Genomic DNA, 15620 nt, shown 5'->3' on the forward strand with positions numbered 1-15620 from the left:
TTCATTGGTTTATGATGTTCTTTATATTCCACGAATGAGTGAGATCATGTGATATTTATCTTTCTCTGACTGGCTTATTTCGCTTAGCATAATGCTCTCCAGGTCCATCCATGCTGTTGCAAATGGTAGGAGTTCTTTCCTTTTAATAGCAGCATAGTCTTCCATTGTGTAGGTGTACCATAGTTTTCTAATCCACTCACCTGCTGATGGGCACTTAGGGTGTTTATCTTAGCTATTGTAGATTGGGCTGCTATGAACATAGGGGTGCATATTGTTAGTCTTTTTAAAGAACCAACTTTTACTTCGTCTAGCTTCTCTATTGTTTTTTGTTTTCTCCTTCATTGATAGCTGCTTTTAAAATTTTTGTTATTGAATTTATTGGGGTGACATTAATTAATAAAATTATACAGTTTCAGGTGTACTAGAATTATACATCATCTGTATATTGTACTGTGTGTTCGCCACCCAAAGACAGGTCTCCGTCCATCACCATTTATCCCCTTTACCCTCTTCTACCTCCCTCTACTCCTCTTTCCCTCTGGTAATCACCACACTGTTGTATGTGCCTATGAGTTTTATGTTTTTTTTCTTAATCCTTTCACCTTTTCCACCCAGCCCCCCAACACCCCTCTCCTATGACAGCTGTCAGTCTGTTCTCAGTCGGTTTCTATTTTGTTTTTTACTTTTGTTCATTCAGGTCCTTTGCCATTTTTTAATTGGATTGTTTGTTTTTCTGGCATTGAGTTGTATGAGTTCTTTATAAATTTTGGTTATTAACCCCTTATCAGATGTATCATTGACGAATATGTTTTCCCATTTAGTGGGCTGTCTTTTCATTTTGCTGATCGTTTCTCTTGCTAGGCAAAAATATTTCAGTTTGATGTGGTCCTAGTTGCTTATTTTTCCCTTTGTTACTTTTGCCCAAGGAGATATATCAGAAAAAAAATATTACTATGAGAAATGTCTGAGATTTTACTGCCTATGTTTTCTTCTAGGATTTTTATGGTTTTGAGTTTAATATTTAAATCTTTTATCTATTTTGAGTTTATTCTTGGGTATGGTGTAAGATAATGGTTTCTTTTTCTTTTTCTTTTTTTTTTTTGCCTGTATCTGTCCAATTTTCCTAACACCATTTATTAAATTGACTGTCTTTACCCCATTGTATTTTTTTTGCCTCCTTTGTCAAATATTAATTGACCATAAAATTGTGAGCTTATTTCTGGGCTCTCTATTCTGTTCCATATATCTATCAGTGATGGCGAACCTTTTGAGCTCGGCGTGTCAGCATTTTGAAAAACCCTAACTTAACTCTGGTGCCGTGTCACATATAGAAATTTTTTGATATTTGCAACCATAGTAAAACAAAGATTTATATTTTTGATATTTATTTTATATATTTAAATGCCATTTAACAAAGAAAAATCAACCAAAAAAATGAGTTCGCATGTCACCTCTGACACGCGTGTCATAGGTTCGCCATCACTGACTATATGTCTGTTTTATTGCCAGTACATGGTGTTTTGATCACTTTGGCCTTGTAGTATAGTTTGATATCAGGTAACATGATTCCTCCAACTTTGCTCTTCTTTCTCAAGATTGCTGTGGCTATTCAGGTTCTCTTGTGGTTCCATATGAATTTTTGGAATATTCTAATTCTGTATTGATAGCTGTTTAATCTTTATTACTTTATTTGAGTTTACTGTTTCTTCTGCTTTCTTTGAGTTTATTGTTTGACTCCTTTAAAAAATTTTTACTTTAAAAATATATTTATTGACTTCAGAGAGGAAGAGAGATAGGAACATCAGTGATGAGAGAGAATCATCGATTGGCTGCCTCCTGCACGCCCCACACTGGGGATCGAGCCCACAACCTGGGCATGTGCTCTAACCAGGAATTGAACCGTGACATCCTGGTTCATAGGTTGACACTCAACCACAGAGCCAAGCCAGCAGGGAAAATTTTTACTTTCTAAGTTACACTTAGTTCATCAATTTTCAGACTTCTTTTCTGATGTAAGTATTTTAACATATAAATTTCTCTGAAAACATGACTTTTGTTATATCCCAGAGGTTTTGATATGCAGTATCTTTATTATCATTCTGCTCTAAATTTTAAAATTGTGTTAGTTTTTCTTTGAACCATGAGTTTTAGAAAGATGTGTTTCTCTGACTGGAATATTCTTAGCCATTTTCTCTTTGAACAGTACTCCTCCATTCCCCCTGCCCCCATTCTCTCTACTGTTTCCCCTTTGAACTCCTACATGTATCTTCTCTCTATTTTTATTTATTTTTAATGTTAGACATTGATTTTATAGCATTTTTTTGAGTCATCTATTATCTCCAGTCTTTATGATGTTAATTTTCCTGTTTGTTTTATCTGCCACTTTCCCTCTAGTGAGCCATTCTTATGCCATTTGTATTGTTTGATTGTGAGCTCATCTTTAATGGAGGACTTTCCCCCTGTGGGTGTTTGTGGTGTTCGTGGCTGTGGAAAGTGGTTTTGCATTTGCTTCTTCTGAGACCCTTCGGGTCTTATTGACCCGGGCAATTAAAACAAATTATTGGCTTGTAATTCCAGCTTTACATTTAACTTGTATAAATTCAGACTCCACATCCACATATGACACAGTTTATAGTTAAATTTCTCATTGATGCATTTTTTCCATTACCTACAGCTCTGAGTGAACGGCGTGGTTTCCCGGTGCTCCCCTGGGTTGGTGGGAAGAGGTCTCTGGTCCTTTCTGTAGGGCTGGGATGCCTCTCTGAGGTTACAGTTTTACCTGGGGAGTTGGGCTGTATTTCCCACCTTGCATGGGCTGAGGTTATGCCCTTTTAAACTTGCAGGGCGTCAGCCTCTGAGGTCTGTATCTGGTTGTATTTACCTTTAGCTCCTGCTCACTGCTCTGTGTTGCACATCCTTCTTTTTTTCCTGGCATGTGAGGATTTCTTTCTCGAAGTGATCTCTGTGTTTAAAAGAATTTTCTCTTTATTTGTATGTTTTTTTTTGTAGGGGTAGGGGGCCTGTCTGCATCAGCTCAGCTGGCTGTTTTCCTGCTCCTTTAATATAAGAAATTAGAGACCAAACAGAATCCTGGGTCCCAATGACATAAGGTACAGAAATAGGAAGTGAAATCCCACAAGGAGATGGGAGAAGCAGTAGGAAAAAAACCCAAAAAACAAGGAGAGAGCTGGTCCTGGGCAGCAGAGAAGACCAGAGCTTCGAGAAAGGTCCTCTTATGCGGTGGGAGGCCCCCTGGGGTGGCATATGGCCCATCCTGCTCACGTTAGAAGGACAACGCAGAGAAACACAACCAGGGAATGGGCTGAATCTATAAAGGAAACCTGACCCTGATTCTCACCTGACCCCCAAGGAGAACTGCTTAGGAGTAATTTGGAAACTTCTGGTTCCTCTTGTGAAACTGGGAAGGACTCTTCCCTGCATTTCAACCTGAATTGACCAACATCCACCCCACAGGACCTGCAGAGACAACAAGGAGCGGGTGGCAGCATTTTGTATGTTGACCGTCACACCCTTCTCTGCTGTCTACAGCTGATTATTTCTGGTCCAGTTGTGATATATGTGATAAGAGCAAACCCAGGTTTCTTAGATCCTGGGCCTTCCTATCTTCCATTCGCTGTGGAACATCCTAGCCCGCATCTTTTTGGATAATGCCTTTTCCTCATCCCAATCACATAAATCATACACTTTGAGGTTCTTTTTAGGCTCTGATTGGGAAGCGCTGGGGCTTCTGTTTGGAGGAATTTCTGTTCTGGTTTTGAGGATTACAGAGGTCTTGCAGCTCGGAATGTATCTTGGGGTTTTGCAGGCTGAGGGCACCTGTGTGCACAGGGACCTGTAGGAAGCTTTCATACAATAACCATCTTATGTCATCGCATCACAACCCTGGGAGTGGGTAGTGCTGATATCAACATGCCCATTTTACAGATTGGGAAGCTGAGGGTTAGATAGATGAAATGATATCCCCAAAGCCCATGGTAAGTTAGAGACAGAGCTGGGTTCCTATTTCAGGCATCCCACCTCTGTGCCTGGTGCTTTCCCTCCACTCCATTGTACCTCTGCATGTTGTGCGAGCCCAAATGGAGGCACCCAACTCGACACCAGCTTGCTGCCAACCTTATCACAAACACCCAATGAAGCTTCCCTGCCCCTCAGCAGCCCCAGGGTGGCGTGCCACACCCACACACCAGGGAAGACAAAGCTCCTCCCTCCCCTTTCTCAGTCCCCGTACCTGGGACACCCACCGCTGCTGCGGACAGACCTCAGACAAAGGCAAATGAATTGCTGACCCAGCTCACAAGATTTATGCCAAAATTTTAATAGCATTTCTGGGAAGAAACAACGGCCAACACCATCTTTCTTGGCATTACTTTTTATTGAATACAGACTTATAGTCTTTAAGTAATTTGAATATAGTGTTTTAAATATACAGTTCTTTAGTCATATATAGATTTATTTAAAGCACAAAACTATAATTCAGAATGGAAAGGCTATAAATGCACATATGATTATTGCCATAAATCTAAAACTATCTTATAAAAATAGAACTCAAATAATGACATGTTTTGGCAACATAGCATATTGTAAGGTGGCCAAATGCACTTTTATGATGCAGCACTGCCCCCCAAATGACTGTCTCCAGGTTTCATTTGCCTTCTTTCTGGGGAGGTCTCCTTTACCAGGGTCCCCACAGAGATGCCCGTGACCATGGCTCACTGTCACCTTTGCATAAAGACTCTGTGCACCCACCTGTGCTTGGAGGCGGAAGACCAGCTCCCAGCCCCTCCCCAAGCGGAGGGATCCCTCCCCCCCCCCCATGGCCCTTCACACTTCTCGAAGCCCCCGCAGCACATGGCTGATACCTGATACCTGAGTCGGTTTCCTTCCTCAGCTCAAAGAATGGCAGGTGTGAGTTTGATTCTGTCAAATCAGTATAAGAAGTTTGAAATAAAAATCCCTCTCACAGTGCCCACTGGGGAACCCCATCCTGACAGTGGGCACCAGTGCCCACCTGCTGTGTAAGCCCTTCTTCACACACACCATCTACCATCCTCACAGCCTCACAAGGTTGGCACATTCTCGTTCCCCTGTGAGGAGGCTCCCTGGGCCCCAGACTGGAGATCTCTGTCTGCCCAGAAACCCTCGGAGGGAAACCAGAAGAGAAGGCAGGTCTGCACGGTGGTCCTCGGTGAGAACAGACCAGTGGCTCTGGGTCCGTTTACAGAGGGGCAGCAGCTCCCCGGTGTGCCCTGGACTCTTGGCTGCCACGTCCAAGGGGAGCAGGAAGGTGATGTCTGAGGGCAGGAGCGAGCACCTACAGACCCATGACTTCAATGGGCAGTCCCGGAATCTCCCACCCAAGTTCTCAATCCAAAACCTGGGCCTCAAGGACTTGACTGCTTGTGGCTGCTTGTTTTCAACGAGCTGAGCAAAGGTCAAAATGCCTGCCCCCTCCCTGCCCTGCCCGCTTCAGCACGGGCTGAGTGCAGGCAGCACGCACAGCGGCCCATAAAGGGGCCAGAGTGGGTGCTCAGAACGGCACAGAGCACAGCAGGATGGGCAGGTGGGGTTCGGGGTGACTTCTCAGGACCCGCCCCACCCAGGAACCCGCAGTGGCGAGAGCCTCCTCTGGACAGAGGCAGCTGCCTCAGCGACGTGCAGTTTGATTGTTCTCCCTGCTCAGTGCCTTTTAGATTTCCCATAAAAATGTGCCCCGGTGGGGAGACCTCCTCGCTGATCACAGCCTCCAGGACAGTCTGTACTCAGGTTCTGTGGACTGTCTGCCCCTCCATCAGGGTTGGCTCTGGACGTGGCAGGTCCCCCTCCTGGCCCGCTGGCCCCTCAGCCCCGAGACCGGCAGAGAGCCCTGCCCAGGGACCTCCACATGGGTTTAGTCAGAATCCCCGGACAGCATCCTCCAAGGATGCCCTGCTGGGGCCACTACGATCATTTCTTGAAATGGATGCCACAGCAGTGCTCTTAAAAGCCTCTCTAAGGATGAATAAAACAAACAAGTAAACAACAGAAAACTCCCAACGCAACCCTCTCTCATCTCCTCTAAAAGGCAGATCCCATAGCGGGGCCTGTTCTGAGTGAAGGGGAGTGAGGAAGCAACCAGAGGAAACGCCAGTGCAGGGCCTGTGGGCAGCGGAGGGCCCTCTCTCCCTCCGTGCTTGCCCCGGCCTGAGTGTTTCCTCACCCGGGACTGCACGAGGCCCTGGGAGGCAGCGAGCAGCAGGTCCCCGGGGCAGGGGCAGGGTCAGGGAGTTGTTCCCTCCAGAGTAGCCAGATCAGAAGCTGAGCTCCATGGAAGGCTGCCCCTGGGAGGCAAAGGGGCAATGTTTTCGTGGGCCCAGGTCCCTATTTTACATTAACTTGGGCTGTGTACGTGTGTGTCAGGGGAGGGGAGGCGGGGAGGGGTGCTTACCCAGCTAAATGTGAGCTCAGCGCAGGCCCTGTGAATGATTAGGCTGCTTTGAATCCAAAAACAAAGCCCCTACTTCTCCCCAAAAGAAAAGAGGCAATGACCTGGATTAGCCTCTTCCCTCATGATTCACTAGGTACATTGCACTTAATAAGGCAACTCATTCTTCCTTCCGTTGGGCAAAACATGACCCAGCCGTGCTAGGTCCTGCTGGCAGCAAGTGAGGGAAGTCAGTGTGCCCGTCCCACCTCACCTGACCCCTTCTGAGCCAGGCTGCTCTTCTCTCCTGTGCAATGTTATCAGTGCCCGGCCAGCCGCCTTCTGTAGCTGAGGACACTCCTGCGCACAGGGACACTCTCCTGCAGACACTCCGCTCTGGGGGATCTCACTGTGCTGGCATGGGGCCCCGAGGACAGGGGAGCTGCAGAAAGCTGGGGCGAGGGTTGGGAGAGGGGTTCAGCAAGGGTCTGGCAGCTGCAGAATGCTAGGCTGTGGGAGTCTCAGTTAGTGGCACTTTTCCTTTGTCACCAGCGGCTTGCTGGCAGCGGATGGGGGCGGGCTGCAGAGGCCGCCCATCTCCGCGAGGCTGTCTTCCACGGCCTTCGCAAACTTGGTGGAAGAGGTCTCCGGGCAGCTGTGGAAGCTAGAGACGCAGAAAAGGATGCTCTCGGGCTGGGGGTTGTAGCAGGCGCCGTACCCGTCGGGCACCACAGGCCCATAGCAGCAAAACATCTCCATGGTGGTGGGCACCTGGGGAGAGGACAGGTCAGCAGCCCTGGCTCCCAAATACCACCCGCAGCCCGCTGGAGTGAAGGGCGTCTGGCACGGTGGCCTCCATGGAATATTTGCTTCTCGGACTATTTTCCACCCGGGCGTTTGACTGAATTAACCAAACCAACCGACTGCGTCAGCATGATGGCCACGGCCAGAGTCATAACAAGCCCATCTCACCGCACGACGTCAGGAGAAGAGGGGCCATCAGCCACTCCCTGGTGTGAAATCTGCTCTGCGTGTGGAGTCAGGAGCTACCAGATGCACCTGCCGCTGGGTCTCGGCTGAGTCTCTCTCTCACCTGGGGGCCGTTCGAGGCACCGAGGCAATCAGGGTAATTTACTAAATGGCACCCTGGTGACACCCACCGGCTCAGTGGCTTCCCAGAGGGGGTAATTGATGAACTGGAGGAAATCTGGCCCGTCGCCTCTGTCGATCCCCCCACATCCGTAATTACTGTCAGCACTGCTTGGCTGGTCTGATTTTTCTCCCCATGGCCTGGCACGCACAGTTACTCAGCTCTGGTGTTTCAAAGTTTGCCATCAATTGGACACTTAGTTATGCACCTAATATGTTTTTAATTCAGAGCGTCGAGATTTTGTAATCCGGATCACAAACCCAGAAAATGTGTTTCTGAAGGCATTCAAGTCATAAATGTTCATTTCCATGGAAAAAACCCACCGTACCCCCTTGACTTTATTAGCGTGTCTTGGGGGGAAATGGACCACATTCGGGGGCAGGTGCAGGGCGGTCTGTTTTAAACCCATAGGTCTGGGCACCATGTACTCGGGCCTTCAGAAATGACACTGTTTTTTTGTGTTGTTGTTTTTTTTTTTAACGGGCAGAACAAACCATTAGTCTTGCTAATAGAGTCCCCGCCTTGTCAGATAAATTTGCCATGCGTCAGCCGCAGGCCAGAAAGCCATGCCAAAGCACTTCTCGCCCACGGATGGCTTCCTGAAGAATTTATGTTCTTTCTGCCCTCGTTTAACCACGTCATTGAGCTCACTGCAGTAATGAGAAAATCAAATTACTGCGTGGGCTTTTATCCTCAAACACGTGCTATGAGCTCCTTTTATTGCCCATGTCCAGCCTTTCACAGATGAGGTGGACTTTTAGTAAATTGATGTATTGGGGGAGGGGGTGCTTTCTCTCCTAACGGCTGCCTTTCTCGAATGATTTCATCCTGCCTCTGTGACAGTGATCCTCCACAGGATAACCTGCGGTGCTGGTTAGGAGCCGCCGGCTGGCAGCTCACACCTGCTGCGGGTTGCACGGCCTTTATAACAATAGCTGTGTCCTGCTTGGAGGGCCCTGTCGGCCGGGCCCTGGGCTGGGCTTTCCACCTCCCTCATCGCACCTCGCTGGGCCAGAGCTTCACTCTGGGCCTGTCGGGCTTGGGGGGGTAGCAGACTGAAAGACAGTAGTGTGATGGTTAGGGCACCAGACTGGGTGCTGCCTGTCCTGTCCACCTCTGCTAAGGGGGCGTCTGTCATTACCCCCACTTAGAAGATGACACCCAGCACTCTGATCATTTAGGTCATTTTGCAGAAAGTCACAAAGCTCGTGAGGTTGAGATACGGTCTTGCCTGACTTCAGCCAGGGCCCTATTCACCAAGCTCTTTAGAAAGCCCACTCGTGACACTGAGTGGCTTGTTGGGCGACGGGCACCACGGGGCTTTACCTGGCTGGTGGAGAGGATGAATCGGTTGCTCGTCAAGTATGTCTCATCCGTGAACATCTCCGGCAGCTCCTTGCACACGTCCCGGGCCAGCTCCCGCAGCCCCAGCAGGTGGTTGTCGATGGCCATCCCTGTGATGGCCTGGGCAGCAGGGAACAAAGAATAGGAAACGAGACGTGGCTCCCACGTGCCTTTTCCCCTCCTCTCCGTCCGCAGTGCTAAGCGGGACTCCAATGGCCACAGTAACCGCAGTGCTTGCTGCGGGCAGTGTGTGGGCGGCGGCCCCGGCTGACCGCTTTACCGTGTGGCCTCTGCTCCTCGGGCCCTTGTGCACTTTACGTCCCCAGGATGAGTGCAGACCTGGCTGCTTTCTCATGTGCGTCTGAGTCCCCTCCCGTGGTCCTGCTGACATGTGCCATCACAGCCACTTGGGGCTCTGAGTGAAAGGAGCAGGCTGGCCTGGCCATCCCACTCCTTCTCGGGTAGGGAAGGGAAGGAGTCTGGGAAGAAGAAGCCTAGTGCAGGGCCCAGGGACCGCCCAGCCCCATGCAGGCCTGGCGAGGGATGCCCAGGCTGTCACTGCGCAGACTCTCACCACAACCAACACCTTAGCCTCCAGCGGGAGCCCGAGGAATGAGGACAGAGTGTGTTAAGATCTGTTCCTGAATCTTGGCAGCTATTTCATGGGCCCAGGACCAATTCAACTCAATGATTAAAAATCCAAGAAGTCATTTTGAGACAGAAAGTGGACATCTTATCAGAGGCTCAGCTGACATTTTCAAGGGGAAAGTTTGTTGAATGAAGAAACGTTTTTTCTTTTTATCATCACAAGGTATTTGAGTTCTTATCAAAGGATAAGATGCTCTGTCGGAGGCGCTCAGGGTGATGGTGTGGCTGGGAGTGGGCAGTGGGCCAGGGCCCACTCATTCTACAGCTTTCCCACTCGAGGCTGCATGTGTAGCACACACACTGGTTTTGCCTGAATTACATGTCTGTTTGGGACAATTTGGTGGGAGCCACCTCTGACGGACAGTGAAAACTTCTGGGTCAACATCAAGGCAATTGTGAATAACTCTTGGCGTGGGGCGGGGGGGGGGGGGGGGGGGAGCGCGGTCACAGTTACGTAAGTTGGTCACTTAGCTGTTAAGCCCCACATAAGAGGAAACCTCCCATCACAGTGAACTTTGTTCCGGTTTACAAGGCACGCTTGGATTTGACAGCTATTCTCTTTCAGTTGGGAATGAAAGCATAAAGATGACTCAGAGGCCCCAGTCTCCAAATGCACCTAATTACAGGCTGAAAAGACATGTTATACAACCACAGCTCACATTAGACGTGCCCCAGTAGGACAGGGGAAGGACGGAGCCCCTCTAGGAAGTAGAGTGCACTTCTGGCTTCTCTGTGTAATCGCTGACTTCTGTAGATTGATAGAAGCAGCTACTCTGTGCAACAGCCAGCCCACCCCTGTTTTCACCATCTCTGAACTTAGCAACTGGTGTTGATTTAACAGATTATTTGGATTAGAGCCATGAGCAATAATGAGTACAATGACTCACCATACAGTCTTTCATTCATTCAGAGAATCTTAATTGAGTGCCTACTATGTGCCTGATGTGGCTGGGCACTGGAGTGACAAGAGAGAACAAGGCAGTCCTAGACTCAACCTTCATGGAGCCTTATGTGTGGTGGGAGGCAGATATTAAGCAACCATTCAAATAAACTGTGATTAACAACCGAGGTCAGTGCTATGAAGGAAACGATAGGTGCTGTGAAAACATGGGATGGGGGCCTGGACCACATTTGCTCCTTCACTGGAATTTCCTTTCTCCACCGCCACTGCCGAATATACTTGCCAGATATTTTGAGGGCTCCTTGGTGCCTTCCCCTGTCCCTTCCCGGGCATGGCCAATCAGGCACCAGACTTACCCACAAAGCATCTTCATAGCTCTCCTCTCCCCATCCCCTATCTCTCTCTTTAGTTGTTCCCATCAACTTAAAATAGTTAACACAAAGTAACCCTATGGTAATGCTTTGGAGGATAGTTTTCTAAAATTTTTCCTAAAAGTTGAAATTATTATCAAAGTCATATATTTATATAGTTTAATAACCCAAATAAACCAAAGGCTTATGTCACCTTGCCAGCACTGTTTCCCACTCCCCAGAGGCAACCACTCAGAACACTTGGCATTGACTTTCTTAGTTCTGCTTTATGGCTGCCTGTTTATATTTGAGAATAAAGCCCTGAAAAGATGAGAAGAGTGAGAATGTGCTTGCCAACGTGCACACACTGAGCTATTGCTTTTCCTCCAATGTGTCTTGTTCCCTCAAGACTTAATCTTTGCACATGCTGATCCCTTCTGGGCCATCCTCTTGTTCTATGTCTGTTACAAGAACCTCCTCATCTTTCAAGTCTCATATTAAGCACCTCCTCCTCCAGGAAGTCTTCAGGAAACTCCCTAATGACAGGATTTACGGACTGCATTTTTTATTTCCTAACACCCAGCACTTTATCTGGCATAAAGCAGAAACCAAAAAATACCTATTGGATACATGAGAGTGAGCTTGCTTTTCCCCAAACAGAACAAACACTTCACTCTTCAGAGGAATTAGGGACCTATTCTAGAGGATCCGTGCCCTGAAAAGGAGAAACATCTACATTGGCTAGTTCTAAAACCCAGATTTGCATTGTACTTGCTTTCAACTATATAGAGTGAAATCTGGTCAACTTCTTTTCAAAGGCTGTATCAGAATGATTTGCAATTAATATATTGATCACCAGCCCTAGCTTATTCTCTATTGTTTGTATGCTGGCTTGCAGTGCTAAAAAAATAAATCATTTCTCTAAACTAAGGAAACATTTCCCTTACAATTTTAATGTCACTATTAATTTTCACTGACTTTATATTTACCAGTATAGGCAGCATAAATAAAAGCATGGAGAATAAGAAGGCAAAATCAGGCCTGGGTGGGATTGACGCTGCCTGGCCTGTGACTGTGCGTGGTGTGCAGGCCACTGCAGCTTACCAGGCCCAGGTGCAATCCCCTCGCATTTGACTTCTCTTGTATAAAGTGAAAATTTCTATGCATAGTTGGTGCTATTATTATTGTTCTTGTTTCAAAGCCCATTCATTGTATTCTCATGAAATCCCTGTAGAAGGCAGGAGTGGTGTGTTACCTAGGCTCTAAAAATAAGAGGGAGGAGGTTCTGAGAGCCAGGTGGCCTTGCCAAGTAGCTGGACAGTTGGTGGCTCAGCTGCCACCCAGCCTGTGCTGGGGGCCTGTCCTGGCATAGCCCACGGTCATGTGCTCAGGCGTGGCAGAGCCTGGGCACTCACCCGGCCTGTGCACTGGCACTCACCATGACTGTGTACTCCGTCTGGGCGCGGATGGCACTCTTCAGGAGCAGCAGCTTTTCGGAATCCTGCAAACAGACCAGACTTGAAGCATGTGGGGTGTTAAGAGGCTGCTCAGTGACGAGCAGGCCGAAGGGGCGGCTCCCTGGAGACCCCTCAGATGGAGCGGGGCTTACCGGCACAGCAGCCTCGTGGTCTGTGACAGCTTTCACAAACCTCAGTGCTTCTGGAGTGGCCGATCGAATGTTGTCCACCCGTCCCTCCCGGAAGCGACGGATGGATGCGCTCTCATAGGTGGGCACGAGTCTGCGATGGAGCCTGCACAGATGAGGGATGAGTGCAAAGGTGATGCATCCTCAGGGACTCAGAAACAGGGAGAAAGATAGCCCGGGCGGCTTTAGTTTTACAGTCCTGGCTTTGCTTGGCAGAGTATTTCATTTTAACGGTAATAGAGCTCTAGGAGGCTTCCCAAGATGAATGCCGGAGTCGCTAATATTAAGAGCTATGTTCATTTCCATACAGTAGTGACACTGCACAGGTATAAAGCAAAATACAAAGTAGCTGTAAATAATACCAACCTAGTGGGAAACCTAGAATTTTCTGCAAGACCTGATGAATCTTTGATTAATAGCACAGAATAGAATAATTGTGTAATTAATCATTCACGCCCCCGAGAGAATCCTGTTTTATTTAAAACAATTCACGCATGGACTATGGATGGAGGCAAGGAGGGGCCTCAGTGGTCATGGGTGTGAAGTCCAGAAGCACCTGGGCTCCCCACAGAACCCTGGGCACCCCTGGGTGCGCCTTTCCTCTGGAAAGCCGCGACAGGACAGCAGGCCACTCCCCCCAACAGCCAGGGGCCCTCTCTTCCTTAGGCACGAACCAGACCAGCACCCTAGGCTTGCGCTTGCAGACCTGGCTGGCACACACCTTTCTTTACCAGTCAGTAAAGTCCTTGGTTTGGGGGTTGGGGGAGGGAAAGACACAGAACTGAGAAGAAGAGCAGTGACAGCCCTGGGTCTCGGCCTCCTCAGGTCTGTCTCTCCCACGTTGGGTGGCCTCCAGGAGGGCGGAAGGCCAAGTCGACTGGACACAGTGCTTGGCGCTGTTTGCTTGGTGTACAAGTGACTACGCTTCCATTACCCTTCTATCTCATTTCCCCAGGACACTGGCAGGGAGCTCCTTCCCTGTGTCTCCATGTCCCTGGAGGCAAACAGACGCCCTCACTGGCTGGGTACTGGTCAACCTCCCTGTAGGCAGCTTCCAGGTTCTTACTGAATCTAGGAGCAGATATTTTTTTGTTTTTTAATTTGTTAAAGCTTAGACTCTGGAGAATGTTCTCCATGTTTTAGCTATTCATGAGCCCCTGAGCCTCTGGCCACGTCCATTCCTGCCCAGGTCCAGTGACAGCAACGATCGCATGCGGAGGGGGTGCTCTGTGTAGGTTCCTCTTGGCTTTGGATCTGAAGCTCTGAAGTGCTCACTGAGGGGGGAGGGCGGGCAGTCATGGCTCCAGCAGGACCCTGGCCTCACGACCCATTTCAGCCAATTTTTATGTATCAGAATGACACTGACTGCAGTTCCAGACACAGGTCCTGCCGCAGTTCTATGGTGACAAGGTCTGTGTCCTGGCAATGCGGGGTGACGCCAGACTTCCCCAATGAGTTAAGAAGACAGATTGTCAGAGTGGCTGCTCCCTTTCCCAGGAGTCATGGCCCCACAGGCCACTAGGACCCACACGTGCTGCCTGCTCATTGCGGAGACTGCCTTGCTCAGCTTTAGACAAGGTCACTTCGTGTCCCTGGATGTTGCAAACCGAAAGCAGATCTGGTGGACGACTGCAATTTGCCGTCATGCCAGCCTGTGAGCTGTCGCCCCTGGAGCCCTGAGCCCTGGAGCGCCCTATCTTGAGGAAGATCTACTTTGCATGTTAGTCTTAGCGTCTACACTCTGCCTTCAACCCTTACCCCCTACCACTATAGAGGTTTTTCTAAATCACAGACCTGGCCGTGCCACCCCTAGCTGACACTCACGTTGTGTCTTCTCACATTTGACTCAGTGCCTGAGGCCTACTCTGTGCCAGGTGTGCAAGGTACCCTGAGTGTCATGCTTGGGAAGGACAGTCTAGAAAGCAAAGTCAACAAATCAATGGACAAGGTAGTTCCCATGAATCACAACCGCCACAAAAGGAAGAGACACAATGGTCTGACAGAGGGCTGGGTGGCAAGGGGCCTGAGGTGCCTGCCTTAGATAAGGGGTCACGAAAGGCCTTGAGTCGTGGGAAGGAGCTGGCAGGAGAAGAGTGGTGGTGACAGGTGAATCGGCAGAGGCGCAGCCAGAGCAAAGGTCCAGAGACGGGAGAGCTTCGGGGAGACCCCAGGTGAGCCAGCTCATAGGAGCTTGCTAAGCCTGGACTCTGGGAGGTCCAAGGTGGTAAATGAGAATCTCATTTGCGTATTTCCAACTTCACGCTTTATGAAGACAGGATCTACTGAGCCAGGTGGGAGGCAGAGACCCCGGGGAGCATGCTGTGGTTGGCCAAGCATGAGGTGGCAGGGGCTCTGGAGGGGCCAACGGAGGGGGAGGGAGGTGGATGGGGATGAAAGGCAAAGAGACACGTGGAAAATAACTGAGTTGGTGGGGGCCAAGAGATAAGGACGAATCAAGGATGAGTCCTAAACCTTTGACCTGACCCACTGAGGGACGCTAGTTCCATTTCACTATTGAGGCCAGAAAAACAGGAGGTTGTGCTGCAGCTACAGGGACCAGGTGGACTGGATGAGCTCAGGAGGAGGTGCACCTTCTCAACCCGATGTCCCCACCGCCGGCCTGGCCTTGGTTAGCTCGTTCCTGCCTTTGTGCTCTGTGCCCCTGGCTGTTGCTCAGGCACCTGCCTGACTGAGACGCCTTCTCCCTTCTGAGAAGGTTTTACACCTTGAAACCCTGTGAGGTGGCACCTCCTTCCAAGCAGGCCGCCCTGGTTCTCCACCCGCACCCCAGCCCACAGAGGCCTTCCTCCCTCCGGTGCTTCTAGACTCTGGAGTCAGAGCAGCTTGTCGCAGCCCCGGGCGGCTCCGCTCACCTGTAGAAGGCCAGCTGGAGGGCCACCTGAATGAAGGCGTCGGGGCTGCACTTCTGCTGTTTGATGAACGTTTTCCCGTAGTGGTCAAACTTATAAACCACGAAGTCGAGATTCTTTACTATTCTGTGGAAAAAAGAGAAGATGTTTGATTTCATGCAAAAGAATGCACACATCCGAGTCTAACCAAGTCTCTTGAGCCTGCACGGTGCCAGCACTCAGAGGTCCAGGACGGTGCCTGCCCTGCAGGAACGGAGCGTGGCACAGGGCATGCTGGGCCAGGCTCACTCT

The 15620-nt window shown here is 49.4% G+C and overlaps 1 protein-coding gene across 1 annotated transcript in view; it reads right to left on the reverse strand.

Moving 5' to 3' along the window:
- Nucleotides 1-4843: 4843 nt before the first annotated feature.
- The window catches only part of CHAT (choline O-acetyltransferase), a 55606-nt gene continuing 44829 nt past the window's right edge, over nucleotides 4844-15620 (reverse strand). Inside the window, exons 12-16 of the mRNA XM_070431939.1 lie at nucleotides 15333-15455; nucleotides 12424-12565; nucleotides 12253-12315; nucleotides 8898-9035; nucleotides 4844-7192 (exon numbers count right to left, since the gene is read on the reverse strand). Coding sequence (XP_070288040.1) covers nucleotides 6947-7192; nucleotides 8898-9035; nucleotides 12253-12315; nucleotides 12424-12565; nucleotides 15333-15455 — 712 coding nt within the window. The 3' untranslated portion in view covers nucleotides 4844-6946. The remainder of the gene's footprint in view (nucleotides 7193-8897; nucleotides 9036-12252; nucleotides 12316-12423; nucleotides 12566-15332; nucleotides 15456-15620) is intronic.

Source organism: Myotis yumanensis, unplaced genomic scaffold, assembly GCF_028538775.1.
Source record: "Myotis yumanensis isolate MYYU_CA2020_CCGP unplaced genomic scaffold, mMyoYum1.0.hap1 SCAF_13, whole genome shotgun sequence".
Taxonomy (NCBI): Eukaryota; Metazoa; Chordata; class Mammalia; order Chiroptera; family Vespertilionidae; genus Myotis; species Myotis yumanensis.